Raw genomic sequence first — 15,983 nt, 5'->3', positions numbered from 1 at the left:
AAGTCAAGCATTCCACACAAATTACTGTTCTTAAATCCCCTGCAGTCTATAACACACGAAAGTTTACATAACCTTGTTTGTCAAACCCGAGAAAACAATATCAAGCAGGTGAACCAGACTACCCTGTCACATCAAGGACAGAAGTCAAGAGAGCAGATCATCAGTCTTCCTAGTTATGCTCCCACACCCTTAGGAAGGAGCCTGGCCCTTCAGCTATTTATAAATGTGTAACTGAACAGAAGGGGCCCTGCCCCTGCCACCCTTCTAACAGGGGGTGCTGTTTGGGCTCTTGCTGAATCCCACTGGGGCCTGTGTGATCTGTCTCAGTGCGGCCTTCCACACCTGGAGGCACAGGGACCTCTGGGTGCAGCCCTGTCTGGTCAGGAAAAGGGCTGTGAGGATTTCCCGGCTCACTTCCAGCCTCTGATTCTATATATGGAAACAACCCATCCAAGGGTTTTCAGCCTCATGAGCACCACACCAGGGAGGAGGAGTAAGGAGGAGGCCAGTTCTCCTCTTGCTGCCCTGACCGCACACTCACTTTAGTGTCTCCCAGGCCCTGCTGCCCTCAACTGGACCTTGTCATCAAATGGCAGCCCAGACCTCTGCTGAGTCTCGCAGGCTGGAGGCTTTAACACGGAACAGCTGGAAGAGGACCCTGCATTCTTTTCTCTGTGTAAACACTGGGGGCTCTGTTCACCCTCCTGCTGCAGCAGGAACTAAAGAATTTCCCCTATCCAAAATTACAACGGACCTTGCCCCTACCCCCCATCCTCACCCCACCTCCCCACCCCAGGATATAATTTCAGTCTGTCACCACCCATGCTAGCAAATAGAAAACTGCTGAACCTTTCCAGTACATTCATTTTCTATACTAGTGGAGAGGTCTGTAAATATGAAACGATTCTGTTATATTCAGTAAAGTTTTCCAACAAAAATATGAAGGACCCTGATTCATGCCTGCTCTCTACGGAAACCCTTTCTGTAAGACCATTTCTACAAGATCCACATCGACACGACGAGGTCGTGATAAAGAAGTATAACCTCATAGTATACAAACTGCGAATGTAGCGTCACCTGCATATTAGTCTGAAGACAGAGCTCTGAAACTGGAATATCCATGGGGAAAAATGAATAATAAAATTGAATTTTCATGTATCCTTCATACAGCCTAATCAAAGCTTGGCTCTCTGAAGGGCAGCCCGGGTTTCTTCATGTGTTGCTGAAATCCAGAGAGCCACGTTGCCCAAAAGAAGAAGGAAAAAAAAAAAAAAAAAAAAAAAAAGCCCAGAAAATCCAGACTCTACGTGACCTGACTTACTTATTTCCCAGGAAACTGCATGAGAGAAAAATCAATCATTCATGCTACCGTGGCTACCACACGGAATGGGCTGAAGGAGTTGACAGTGGGCAAAAAACCAAAGCGGCCAGCGGAGGTAAGTGGGCGCAGGGACTGGGGGTGGGGGGGGGGGGGCAGGGAAGGGTGACATGCCAAGGGCCCCGGCCCGCGCCCTCGGTGTACCCGCTGGGAGGCGGCCGGGGGCGGGGCCCAGGCCCGAGGCTGGGAAGCAGGAGGGGATGGGGGAAGGAGAAAGGGGGGAACAGGAGGGACAGCGGCGGCCGCGCACTTACCGGGGCTGTTGGCCTCGCCTTCGAGGACGTGCAGCTCGGCGCAGTCGGCCAGCGAGTGCTCCAGGCAGAGCTGGAGGAAACGGGCCTGGGTCTGGCTCACGCGCTTAAGCAGAGACAGCAGCGCAACAGTCTGCTCGCACTCGTTCCAGCCCTTAAACCAGCCCGCCAGCACCCCGACCTGGTCGCGAAACATCATGGTTAGGGGGCGGCCCTCGGTCTACGAAGCCCCCTCGGCGCCCCAGCCCGCCCCGCCCGCCCCAAAGTTTGGCGGAGCCGCAGCCCCGCGGCCGCCGGAGACGCGTTCCCGTTCCAAGGTGGCTCCGGTGCCCGGACGCTGCAGGTACTGCCTCGGCTCCTGCCTCTCTCGTCTGGTTTCAGTTATGTTCCGGTGGTTCTGGCTGATTTCCCCAGAGATGATGACAGACAGTAGCACGGAAATGTTTCTTTTTAAAAAAATAACGATTAAAAAAAATTCCCCACAAGGCACACAAACTGAAAGAATGCTCTTTTTCCCCCCCTTTCGCAGCTCCGGGATGGTGATTTCCGGCGTCCCGGGGTCTCTTCCCCGCTGGGCGGCAGCTCGGACCCTTCACACCCGCATTCCCGAGCGGCGATCACCACTGGAAGGAGAGAAAGGCTGCAGTGAGACCTCGGCTAGCGAGGGAGCGCGCCCGGGAAACGAGCGCATCAGAGGGGGCGGGGGGGGGGGCGCCCCGCTGGGGGTTTGGTCCCCCCAAATTCCGGCCGCCCCCTCCGCACCCGGATGCGGGAGATGAGCTATTCCCGTTCCGGGAATGGCCAGAAGCCTCCTTCCCAGGTGCGGGAGTAGACCCCACGGCTTCCTGTTGCTGCCTCTGCGAACGGCTGGTGCTCCCTACACACGCCACCCGGGGTGGCCTCGAGGGCTGAGCCTGCAAACGCCAGCACCAGCAACAGATCTTCCTCGCGCGGAAAACTTGCAATGCGGCTGCGAAGGGGCGCGGGGGAGGGGGTGGGGGCTAATGCAAAACAGAGGCGGAGGCAGCGGCAGCCCGAGTTCCTTCCTCCTCCTCCTCCCCCTCCTCCTCCTCCCCCTCCTCCTCCACCTCCTCCTTCTCTACCTCCCCCTCCTCCCACTCCTCCTCCTCCACCTCCCGGAGAAGCAGCCGAGCGGCTGCAGCTCCATCTACAGCAACAGCCAGCATCTCCGCCGCCAGGCGCCCCTCTGGATTTAGGCCGTGAGCAGCCGCGGCAGCAGCTCGAGACAAAAATAAACTCCCCACCCAAAGCTCCGTGCCCAGCGGGCGGAGGCGCAGCCCGAGCCCCGGCTCCCCCGCGCCGCGCCTCTCCAGCCCACCCGGGAGGTCTCCGAGGGCCTGCTTTGCCCTGAGCGATCAGATGTGTGCGTGCGTGTGCGTTTGTGTGTACGCGCGTGTGTGCTTTAGGCATTCTGCCCCGGCTGCCACCGCCTACGGGCGGGTCCGGCCAGCCCAGCGCCTCGCCCGCGCTTCCCAGGCCGAAGGCGGAACGGCTCCAGGCGCGCGCCGAGCGCGGAGACAGCCAGAGTCCGAAACACTGCTTCCCCCGGCGGGCAGGGCGGCTCCGCCGAGACTGCGGCTCAGCGCCGCCCGCACACGCCCCCCAACGACCGCAAAGAAGAAAGTTCAGCTTCGGGGGCTCCCCCAGTCCTATCCCTGTCCGGTGGCGGCTGGCGGCGGAGAGAAGAGCCCAGCGGCCAACCCTCGAGGGGCCGCTCGCTGCCGGCACCCCGCTTCCCGCCTCCCAGAACTTCTCGAGTAGAGGGGGAAGTCTCTTGGGAGGAGAACCCAGTGACCGGCGGGTCCCCTGCCGCGGTCGGAAGGGTGGGGGCGCTCACCTCGGCGCGGCTCATCCCGGCGGCTCGGGGCCCCGTGCGCGGGTCGGGGGCCGAGGCGGCTCTCAGCGAGGGTCTGGGCGCCTGGAGCGCGGGCTGCGGGCCATGCCGTCGGGGCGGGCGGCGCTCAGAGAGTGCGGTGCTGCGAGTCCGGGCCGCCGCCGCCGCCGCTGCTGCCGCCTCCAGTGTCGGCTCGCGGAGGACTGAGCCGCCGAGCCGGAGCTCCCCACATGCTACTGATTAACATACACCATTACATCATGGGCTTGGCAGGGAGCGCCCGAGAGGGGGGAGAGGAACCCGGGCGGCGGCGGCGGCACGCGGGGGGAGTCGGGGGGAGGATCCCCGGACCCCGCGGGCAACGGGGGTGGGGGGGCGGATTCCTACGTGGGGACCAGAAAAGGGGAGGGGAGCGGAGAGGGAGGAGCCGGATGGCGCGGAGGGGTCGGGTTGGAAGAACCGCCCGGCGGAGGGAAGAAGTTTGGGGAAGGGGAGGGGTCCGAGTGAATTCCTCCCCCGCCGTCTGAGAGTTCTGGAGGGGTCGGGGCCCTCGAGTCGCCCGAGCGCTGGCAGTAGACGACTCGGAGGGCGCTTGAGAGGGGGCGGTGCTGCCACCGGCTGCTCGTCCTTGGGAATGTGGTTCGCCGACTCGAGTGACCCCTGAGTCCTCCTGGGGCCCGGGGGTGGCAGATCTGTTTGCCCGGCGGGCGGTGGAGACGTGGGGTCCCTGCCGCGGGGGGCGTGGACGGGTTCCGGGGGTCTCCGAGGCCCAGGGGCGGTGCACTGAGCTGGGCGTGCCTGGGTGCCGGCCTCCTTCCTTGTGGCCCTTGTCCAAGGGGCCCGAGAAGTGCCTGGCCTAATCACCCCTCACCTGGCTCTGGCCTTGGCTGCCCTTTGCTCTCGTCGGCGGCCTCGCGGGCCACCTGGCCCCCCTCTTGGGCCTCTCTCTCCCCTCGGGAAGCCACCCGACCTCTGGGACCAGCCTGGGAGCTCTGCCTGAGTACTCTCGTGTGGAGTGGGAGACGAGCGCCGCCCTGGGCGGCAGGAAGGCGAGCGAGGCCACCTGTCAGCGCGTCGGAGTCTCCAGGCTGGGCGGTTGACCTGGACCTGGGCAGTGCGCGAGGCCGAGGCCGTGTCTGGGTCAGTGTTCCACCGGCGCGGAAGAGAATAGCGGGGTGCGGCGGCGAGTGGAGCAGCCTAAGGTGGGCTGGAAAAGCGCCGCCGGGTATGGTCTCCAAAGTAGAGGGTTAGTAGTAGGGGTTAAAAATCCCCTAAAACCTGAAAATCGCTGTACCTTCTTTTATCAGGTGACTATTCACGGGTGGACTTGCTGGCCAAATCCGGGCTATCTCCGTATTTTCAGTGAAACACTGAGCCCTTGAACACTTTCTCCAGCAACTTGAAGCTTTGTTTATAAGAGTACTTCTGAGAAACCAGTGAAATACGTGCTTCAGACCCAGCCTTCCCTACTCTCGTGAACACAGTATTTTTGAAGATAAAGTATTTGAGATATTATTCCACTAATTCACACTTCCGTTTTTCAACTACAGCATATGATACGCCCCTGGAATTTCAATCTTTCCTTCCTTCCTCAAACCTAGTTCCTGCACCGTGTACTCCGTGTCAGACACGTGACAGTACCTAACCCTCTGTTGGGGGTATTGAAAGGTCTTGTGGGGCTGCAGAAGTTTAGATGTTTTCGTTAAAATAGGATATGTGAATAATTGTTTAAGATCATTATTAACCAGCCAGGAAAGGTATCTGCATAATTTAATGACTATCTTCCCTAAAATCGAGAATCCTAGGGTCAATGTTTTATTTTTGTTTTGCGTTATTATTATAGAGGCAGAAAATCTTGTCATATCGTTTTCTCCAAGACATTACTGTCAATTAGCTAGTCCTTAGCAATAACTTCTATCTGGAAGTGGGAAGGAGAGTTCCAGCACAGTCTACCCTGGTATATACTTTGCTATCAATGGCCCCCAAAGCAGAAGTTCTCCATCTGGAGCCTTTGGAAGCCCTCAAGAATGATATATTTTTTTTTAAGTGGAAGAAATATCAGTTTCATTAACGTATTTATTGTCACCTGCAGATTACTAAAGGAATAGTAAAACTAAAAAAAACCAAAGCCAACAAACCTTGAGACAATCTTCAAAAATTCTAATGCTGAAGAAAGAAAATACTACCACCTACTGGAAAAATGTAGTTCTTACAGCAGCCTTTAACCGAGGAAAAGATCTTGATTTAGTTAATTTTTGAGCCACTTTTGAGAAATACAAAGATGAGCAGGAATGAGTTACCAGTCCCCCTTGTTTTTGTGGGATGACAATACTCATAATTTCCCATGCCTCTGGGCCTTTTTTCTGATAAGACAGAGAATATAGATAAAACCCAGTGAGGCTGCTTCATTATTCCTCAGAGTGAAGTCAAGACTCTGAAGGAAGGAAAGGAATACTATCAGCTAAATATATGTTTGTGTATTAAATGTGGAATTTTCCTATATGAACCTGTACCCAATTTTTATGGATAATTAAGAAGTAGCTAACAAGTACTAAAGGTTCACCCCCCCTTGGAAAAGCAATGAAAATATGAGATAGAGGACATTGTTGTTATGTCTGTGTTCACTATTTTTTAGTCATTTGAAAAATACCTATTGTTCACCTACTTTATGCCAGGCAGTGGGTTAGGCAGTGAGTACACAGAGCACAGGTACTGAGTCCATCATGGTGTACCAAACAAAAGATAGATCAAAATATCAAATGAATTCACATTCTTTTAACATTCTTTTGTTTTTCTCCTCCCTAGACTCTGCAAAGGAAAGAAATTAGTGTTTGCTCGGTGAGTAATACTTTTTATCAAATAACTCAAATGTTCAAATGTTTCAAAGATGACTAAGTCCAGCTAAATCAGTGCTATGTTTATAAGTCACTGCTTAAGAACATGTTTAGGTATTGTTTATATCAATAAGCTATCTCCAGGAGCCCATGTCTATGGATTTTAAATTCATAGTTCTAGGAGTAATAACATAAAACAAGAAAAAGTGTATTAGTTATAGAGACATTAGAACAAGTTATCTTTAATTATTTGCTTTATTAATTAGCAAAAGTGTTAGCAGTATTAAAATCTGGGGGTGCCTGGGTGACTCGGTTGAGCATCAGACTTTGGCTCAAGTCATGATCTTGTGGTTCATGAGTTCAGGCCCCAGGATGGGCTCTGTGCTGACAGCTCAGAACCTGGAGCCTGCTTCGGATTCTGTGTCTCCCTCTCTATCTACCCCTCCCCCTCACACTGTCTCTGTCTGTCTCAAAAATAAACATTAAAAAAAATTTTTTTTGATGAAGTATTAAAATCTCCACCAAAGGGTGAATGACAATGAATATTTTTCATTAATTCAATCATTTAATAAATCTATATTGAGCATTTATTCTGTGTCAGGTTTAAGATAGATGTTTAAGATACAATGTTTGAGATACATGGTGTTTTCTATCTAACGTTTTCTATCAAACATGGTGTTTTCTATCTAACATTACAGATGGTGTTTTCTATCTAATATATATATATATAATCTTACATATAAGTTATATGTATAATTTTTATTTAATATGTAAATATATTTATACATAAAATTTAATAATAAAATAGTGATAAATAATTATAAAATAAATAATAAAAATGATGAAAGAAAACTTCATATATCCATTATATATTAAAATATAGATTTTATTGCATATATGCATAGAAAAAGGTGTTGAAAAGATTTCCACCATGATGGTAACTACTGGTGATTTCCCTGGATGATGGAATTACTGAGGATTATTATCTTGTTTCTCTATATTGTCTAATTTTTCCACCATACATACAAAAGTTAAAACACTGCATAAGCTCAAAACGACTAAAATTAAATGTAAAAAGTATTCTGAAAAAACTACACTGTAAAACTTAGTTCTTCAACTCCTAATAATTGTTTAGGAGTCTGTTTGCTTCCTCCAGGGTCTTGTCCTAGCCTCATTACTGTGCCTCATGGCCTCAACATTCTTGTCTTTCCAGCCCTTGGTTCAGACACTTCCTGTGGTTTCTGAATCAACATTGAATACATTCCAAGCTCTTTGGCCTGAAATACAAAGACTCCAGCATTTGGCCACTATCTGCTGCTCTGGACTTTTCTCCAGAATTTCATTCACTAATTCATTCAACAAGAAGTATTTATCTAATATAAATCACTGTGCAGGGCAAATAGAGGATACAAAAGTCGAAGAGAGGGCATGGTCTCTTTAATCTCTAGTGGAGAACATAAAGTATGGGGGTGTGCGCACGCACACACGCACACACACACATTTCACTGAAAGGTACAATACACAGTAGGTCTAGGGGAAGATTGCACACAGTGTTGAACAATACCAGAGGAGGCAGAAATTCTGCCAGAAATTTCAGAAACACAGTAGGCATCTGGTGCTCACAGTAGGCATGTGTTGGTGCTCATTGGATAGTTTCAACAGAGATGGGCAAAATTTTAGGAATCTATCCTACTGCAACTATAGCATTATTACTGTAAGGTATACAAAAATATACAAGAATGTTAATACAAGAATGTTAATTTCAGCATTATTTATATAGCAAAACACTAGACTGCAGAGTAATGTGTGAATAAATTATCAAACCTCCATACTGTAAGTCTTATACAACTGTTTTTAAAAATGAGTTATAGTTGGAAAAAATGCAACAGAAATATGATAGATTGATGGATAAAGGGATTATAGGTAAAGTAATATGTGATAAACATGAAAAAAATGTTAATTATAGAATCTAGAGTGTATAGGTATTAAGCATTCAATTCTTCCAATTTTTTTGTATACTCATGTGTATAATAAATTGTTGGGGATAAAAATGATGAGTCAAATTTCTATGTATTGGCCTATAAATAAGCATTTTTTAAGTCGTAGAATAATGTTTATGCTATGATTCTGTTTTTGTGGTTAAGAGACCCAGTTCTAAAGCAAGAGTCCTGAGTCTTGGAACACAACCCTATCAACTGACTAGCCATTTGACCTTTTACTAGTCACTTCCCACTCTGTGCCTTAATTTCATTGGTAACAAATCTACCTAATTATTGTTATGAGTAAATAAGTTAATACATTTAAATTTCTTAAAACAGTGCAGGCATATAGTGTTTGATAATATTATTAAATATGATTGTTTGAGAGGAGAAAGGTTATGTGGGATGGCAGAGAGCAAACAAACTTTTGTGTCTCTCTGTAAATATGCTATAAATACAAATACACATATATTTGTATGAGAATGTTTATTTGTATGTTTGGTACAACCCCACGAGGGAACAATCAGACAAATCCAGAAAGAGGGATATTCTCAAAGACAACTGGTCTGGAAAAAATGGTGGAAGGGCTGTCCTAGATTAAAAGAGACAGAAGGCATATAACAACCATATGCAGTGTGTTATCCCTGATTGCCTCCAGGCTTGAAAAATTAGCTATTAAAGACATCGGGGGACAATTGGGGATACTGATATTGGTATTAAGCGATTATTATTAGTTATTAGTTTTGTTAGATGTGATCATTGTATTGTGGTCATGAAAGAGAATAGTTGTTTTTTTTGTTTGTTTGTTTTTAAAGGATATTCATGCTGAGGTGTTTGGGTGAGGGGTCAAGATGTCTGCAGCTTAGTTTGAAATTGTTTAGCAAAAAGGTACATGGTTAAAATGTATGTGGCAAGTGTTGAACCAGGCGGTAAGTATAATGGGTGCACACTGAACTATCTTTCCGCATTTTCTGTGTGTTTGAAATTTTTCTTAATTACAAAATTGAAAAATAAAGTTAAGTATTAAGGTTTTAAAAACACAGAGATGGGGTTTGTGAACACCATTTGCAAAGGCAAGGAGATGTGCAAGTTCGTAGTAAATGCTGTCAATGCTTTGGCGTTAAGAACAAAGGTATGAGTTGTAATAATATTAAACTTGACTGCTGTGTTTCTCAAAGTGGGAGTCCATGAACCTTACACATCAGAATCACCTGGGAGTTTATTTTAAAAGGCAGATCTCTGAGTTCCTCTGTGGGTGTAGTGAATCAGGGGGCGCCTGGGTGGCTCGGTTGGTTGAGCATCTGACTCAGGTCATGATCCCAGGGTCGTGGGATTGAGGCCCATGTGGGGCTCTGTGCTGAGCATGGATGGAGCCGTATTGAGATTCTCTCTTTCCCTCCCTGCCCCCCAAAAAGGTGTAGTGAATCAGAATCTTAAATCTTAAAGATTCCATGTGAGTCTCAATTAGAGTGTTTACTAAACTTCCCCTGTCACAAGATGAACGTTGGCTGTTTAGTACCATACAGATTCCCAGGCCCCTTGCCTGATAATTCTGATTCTTTTGGGCTGGGACTTGAGAATTTGTATATTTAGAAAATGTTCTAGGTCATTTTGTGATTGGATCAGTTTGGAAAACGCTGAGTTAGAAAACTCTGAAGAACCTCAAAGTAGAGTTTCCTAAGCACGCTTGGTAAGAATCACCTGGGCTGCTAGTAGAAGGCACTCATATTTGCAGCCCTCACCAAAACCTTCTAAATTAGAATCCTCTGGGAGTGGGCCTGGAAGTCCATGTTTCTATCAAGAGCCCCTGGTGATTCTTTTTTTTTAATATGTAAATATTTTATTTTATTATTTTTTTTATTTTAGAGAGAGAGCATGCCCACAAGTGGGGGAGAAGGGCAGAGGGAGAGAGAGAGAGGGAATCCAACCAGGTTGAGAATCCCAACACTCAGTGAAGAGCCAGATGTGGGTCTTGGTCCCACGAGCCTGGTATCATGAACTGAACTGAAATCAAGAGTCAGATGCTCAACTGACTGAGCCATCCAGGTGCCCTGGTGATTCTTAAGATCAGACAAGTGGGGGAGCATCAGTGCACTTCCCCTGATCTGAAGCCATCTGAAGGGACGGCCTGTTGAAGCGGTGGGAGCAGCAACAGAAGCATTAAGAGGAGAGGTCCCAAGCAAGCTCCCACTCGATGAAAGATAGCACTTTTGTCTTCTTGGTGTGTCATTCGGGTCCATCTCTAAGTGTCCTAGTCCCCACATTCCAGTCCCAAGAATCTGGATAGAGGACATCTTCCCACATGGAGCAGCTAGAGATGAAAAGGTGCTGGTGGGGAATGTGTGGATTTTTGGAAGGTAGAGTTGTCATGCAAATTAACACTCGGCCATGCCAGATGTATGCCAAAATCTCACAAGCTTGCTGAATATATGTCAACCCCTGATAGACGAATTCTTTTTTCTTAGCCTACAAAAGGAAACGCCTGATGAATTCGTACAGTAAGGATGTCCCTTTGAATGATCCTAGGGAAATACCCAGACATCTCACTTCAAGCAGTTTTATACTCTACTTTCCTGTGAAATTGTGCAACGTATGTCAACAAAGAGGAATGAATATCTGTCACTGAAATAAGGTTGTTATGATGGTAGAGTGGACTCTGAGCCAGACACGCTGGAACTATGCCCCGCCTGATTTCACCGGCTGCCCCTTCTTACCTCATTTCATGCTGCATCCCCATCCCCCGCCTACACTCAGTTCCTCCAATGTGCCAAGCTCATTCTCTTCTGGAGGACTTTGCACTTACTATTCCTGGAGAATTATGTCTTTCTGGCTCCTCATCCAGCACTTCAAAAGGCTGACTCCTCCCTCAGGTCTTAGCTCAAATGTCACCTTCTTAGAGAGGCCTTTTTAGAGCCCACTATCTAAAGCAGAGGCCCTTTCCTTACCGAAGCAGGTACCACAACGGAACTTGTATTGCTTGTTCCTGATCTCTCTCCACTCACCAGATTTCCAGCTCCACAAGTGCAGGGACCCGTTCTTTCTTATTTATCCTCAGGACCTTCAGTACTTTCTAGGACCTGTCACCCAGAAGTGCGCAGTAACTATTTGTGAGTTGAATGAATGAATCTCGGGGTTGGAAGCTCCCTCAGAAGACTCTGGGTCCAGTGCCCCATCCTGTACTTAAATACCCTATTACTGTGTTTTGAGACCCAGTCCATGAGCATACTTTTACCTAAACTGCAGCAAAACAAGAGTAGCAAGAATAACATATTCTCGTTTTTTCACTGTTCCAAATTTATTCAGCTTCAAGGACTTTACTCTGACATTATGCTCTTCCTGCTTGAGGGGTAGGGGAGGTATTAAAGTATCTTATAGTAAATGATAGTGAGTAATATTGGGCTATTGATATCCTTATTTGGAGAAATTAAACAAAACAAAACAAAACAAAACAAAACTTGGTGACTTTAGCTGGTCTCCTGGTTTTCCTGGCCCATGAAATTCAGAAGTCTGCATCCCTCTGTATACAGAGGTCACATCCCTCCATCTAAGTGGCCGTTTCGATGACCTTGGAGTGGCCATTGGCATTGATGATTAAAATGTGCTTTCTGTAAGTACTTGGTCTGTCCCTCTGTAACTTGCACCCATGGCAGCCGTGGACGTGCACCTGACAGCTCCTTTTCAAGGGTCTGCCACAGGATGGTGTTGCCAACACCAGCTGCTGTCTCTTTGCTCAGGGACACCCCATCCACTTAGTGGAGACTTTCTCAGGACTATGCTGTGGTCTGAGGCCCTTCCTCCTCAGTCCTTCTTTCCTCTCTGTTTTCACAGTCCTGGTCTGAAGGCTCTCCCTGCCTTGTCCCACTCCCTCCCCATTGAACCTTCACAGGTATTTCCCCCAATAAATAGCGTATACATCTAATCTTGGCATCTCCTTGTTGAAGGACCATCCTAAACAGACATACTATCCCCTGGCTTCATGTGACCCTAGGCATTGGACAAGGGACTCCAAATGTGATCTGACCGGCTGTGCAATCGTGGAGAGGGGACCATCCATCTCACCACCCATAAAATGGAGAAAATTCTACTCATCTTACAGGGCTGTTGTGAAACTTGAGTGAATAGCACATGCACTGCCTCCCAGTGCCTGATGCCCAGTAATGCAATGCCTGTCCCTACCCGACCCCACCCCCGTCATTGTGAAGCTGCGGAAACGTCTGTTCAAAAGCTGCTCTGATCTATGAAGAAACATTTTATAGGTTCAAGGGAAAAGTGAACAAAAGTATAGAGTTTTTGAAAGTTGTACATTTTGAAAGAGCTGAATGAAGGTCTCCTAGGGTTATAAATGTGTCGTATCAGACAATCTCATGTAAAATGAGCTTTCGTGCAAATTCTAACTTCCGAAGAGCAGACGATTAGGCAGTCATGTGAGTGGAATGGGATGTAGGTGAGCTAGAAACAGAGGTGCCAAATGGAGGAATCCGTTTCCTGGTCGAGAGGGATGAGTCCAGGTGGTTCTCTGTCCTCGGTCCTCAGAAAAGGTATACAACCGCTGATGTGCATGCTGGTGAGAGTAGTCTGTTCAGGTCGAGATGTAGAGAAGGTATTAGCGATGGTTAAGTGTCAGACTTTGGCTCAGGTCGTGATCTCACAGTTCATGGGTTCCAGCCCCGCATCAGGATCTGCACTGGCAGCTCAGAACCTGTAGCCTGTTTCGGATTTTGTGTCTCCCCCTCTCTTTGCTCCTCCCCCAATTGTGCGCTCACTCTCTTGCATGCTCTGTCTCAAAAATAAATAAACTTTGAAAAAAGACAGTGTGAACCAGGGGACACCTGGGTGGCTCAGTTGGTTAAGCGTTGGACTTCGGCTCAGGTCATGACTTCACGGTTCATGAGTTCAACACCACATCGGGCTCTCTGCTGTGAGCAGAGAGCCCATTGTGGATCCTCTGTCCTGCCCGCCCCCCTCAAAAATAAATAAACATTAAAAAAAAAGGAAGTGAACCAAGTCGATATCTGCACCAGATAGAACTGTATTTGCCACTAGGATCTAGTGTGCTTCTTGAGAAGTAGGCACGGCTATTCTGCATTAAAGATACTATTTAGGGGGGCTGATTCAGTCAGCTAAGCATCTGACTCTTGATTTTGACTGAAGTCATGGTCTTGAAGTTCATGGGTTCGAGCGCTGCATTGGGCTCCAAGCCAGTGCAGAGACAGCTTGGGATTCTCTCTCTCTCAAAATAAATAAATAAACTTAAATATGTATATGTATATACATATATATGTGTATATATATAATTATGTATATGTATATTATGTATATACATATGTATATGTATATATATACATAATTATATATATATTATTTAAGGGCGCCTGACTGGCTCGGCTGGTGGAGCGTGGGACTCTTGATCTCTGGGTGGTGAGGTCAAGCCCCACAGTGGGCACAGAGCTTACTAAAAAAGATGTTATTTAAACATAAGTGCACTGCTGGCTCTCATCACCTTGTTAGGAGGCCTGAAAACAACTGGCACATTACTTGGCACATAGTTAAGTACTTGATAAATATTAATTTTCCTTCTTTCTGTGCCTGGATTAGAGTGTGTTCATTTGGTTACTTTACCTCTTGGGTCTGCCTCACATGGAGACATGCTCTCTCAAAATTCATGCAGTAAGGCCTAGGACAGCCTTGCCTGGCCTTGAGTCATTATCGGAGGGAATAAAGAGAGAGATGTGGAGGAAGGAACCGCAGCAACTGGTGACAGATGGAATGCGGGAAGGCTAGAGCGGGAGTCAGGTTTGCTAAGATAGCAACAGTGAAAGGCAAGCTGGGTGAGGCCCAGGAGCCGTGGCTTGGGGAGACTAACCTTGAGTTCAAGTCTCATTAGAGGAACCTCAGAAACACCTGTGTCGGCAGGGGCACACACTAGGGTAGAGAGTGGGGTTTCATGAGCCCAGGGCACAGTGGTAATTGCCTGCACCGGCTTCCCATATCCCTAGTACATTTTCACATGGGGTCATGGCCCCATCCAGGCCAAAAGCGGAGGTGCTTGCCCTCCCCCCCCCCCCATCAACCTAGCCAGGTGAACCTCAGGTAAGACAGTGGGACTCTTGAGGAATCTGGTTTCACTTTTTACTAAAGTTCTTATTTCTCTTGGGATAGCTTTCAAATTTCCTTCAGTTCCTCAATTTAAAGAATTCTTCCGGAAAAAAAAAAGACTTAAAAAAGTTTTTTAATGTTTATTTTTGAGAGAGAGAGATGGAATGTGAGCAGGGGAGGGGCAGAGAGAGAGGGAGACACAGAATCCGAAGCAGGCTCCAGGCTCTGAGCTGTCAGCACAGACCCCGATGCGGTGCTTGAACTCATGAAACACGAGATCATGACCTGAGCCAAAATCAAGAGTTGGATGCTTAACTGACTGACCCACCCAAGGGCCCCACCCTTTTAACCATTCTTAAGTGTAAAACTCAGTGGCATTAAGTACATCACATTGTACCATAAATCCCTACAAACTATTTCCAGAACTTTTCATCATCCCAAACTGAAACTCTGTAGCCATTAAAAAACAATTCCCTGTCTCCCATTCCCTCAGCCCTTGTTAACCAGTAGCTACTCTGTCTCTATGATTTGCTTGTTCTGGGGACCTTACAGAAGTGGAATCACACAATGTTGTCCTTTTGTGTTCTGTCTCCTTTACTGAGCACGATGCTTTCAAAATTCATCCATATTGTGGTTTGTATCAGAATTTCATTCCTTTTTAAGACTAAAGAATATTCTATGAAGAAAACTTTTATGACAGCTTTCTCTAGATGGAGTTAAATAAGAAGGAGCTAACTCTAAGTTTTAGAACACTTAGTCAGGTATACTACATTTTGGCTGATTTCTAAACAATATAATTCAAACCAATTAACTGGCCCAATCATTTAAATAAAATATAAATATAAGCAAATTTTGAACCACAGTTTCAAACACAAATGTAGATGGATTCACATTTCTTAAAAATAAACAAATGTATGAAGTTTTAATTATAGTTTTTTTTTCCCAACATTTATTTATTTTTGGGACAGAGAGAGACAGAGCATGAACGGGGGAGGGGCAGAGAGAGAGGGAGACCCAGAATCGGAAACAGGCTCCAGGCTCTGAGCCATCAGCCCAGAGCCTGACGCGGGGCTCGAACTCCCGGACCGCGAGATCATGACCTGGCTGAAGTCAGACGCTTTAACCGACTGCGCCACCCAGGCGCCCCTAATTATAGTTTTTTTTTTACAGTAAAGCATCTCACAAGGTGTCATAGATAAATTTTCAAATAAATATAGTCAGAAGATTAAAAGTAAGCATTGCAAAACTACTCCTGTTTACAGGATTTATATAGGTCAAAATTGTAAAAGTGGGACCTTAGGCCTTTTGGAGGGATAAATTGTCCCAGATTGGCATAAGAGAACGAGAGTAAAATCACTTGTCCCAGAAGTCATCAAATCTTTATTGTAATCCTGGTTATTAATTTCAGAATTACCAATGTCTTTTCCACTAAAAGTGTGACTGAAATGTGTCCCCAAGTTTGATTAGTTGAAAATTTAAAATGTACAAAAGGGTCATATTTCTACAATCTAATCAAAGGTCAGACTCCCCTTCCCCAATATTCTTTTAAAATTTAGTTAACACTGAGGCACCTGGGTGGCTCAGTCAGTT

General features: G+C 46.9%; 1 protein-coding gene across 3 annotated transcripts in view; it reads right to left on the bottom strand.

The window, feature by feature from the left end:
- SAMD4A (sterile alpha motif domain containing 4A) overlaps positions 1-3,623 on the bottom strand; it is a 215,714-nt gene extending 212,091 nt beyond the window's left edge. For 2 of the 3 annotated variants that reach the window (XM_023255700.2, XM_023255702.2), the window contains exons 1-2: positions 3,488-3,623; positions 1,633-2,252 (exon numbers count right to left, since the gene is read on the bottom strand). In XM_023255700.2, the coding sequence (XP_023111468.1) occupies positions 1,633-1,828 (196 nt within the window). In that variant the 5' untranslated portion in view covers positions 1,829-2,252; positions 3,488-3,623. Of the gene's footprint in view, positions 1-1,632; positions 2,253-2,391; positions 2,536-3,487 lie in introns of those variants that run through there. The other variant, XM_023255701.2, reaches the window with a different exon arrangement.
- Between the last annotated feature and the right edge of the window lie 12,360 nt (positions 3,624-15,983).

The sequence above is a fragment of the Felis catus genome, chromosome B3 (genome assembly GCF_018350175.1).
Source record: "Felis catus isolate Fca126 chromosome B3, F.catus_Fca126_mat1.0, whole genome shotgun sequence".
NCBI classification, from domain to species: domain Eukaryota; kingdom Metazoa; phylum Chordata; class Mammalia; order Carnivora; family Felidae; genus Felis; species Felis catus.
This window is presented reverse-complemented; position numbering and strand designations above follow the sequence as displayed.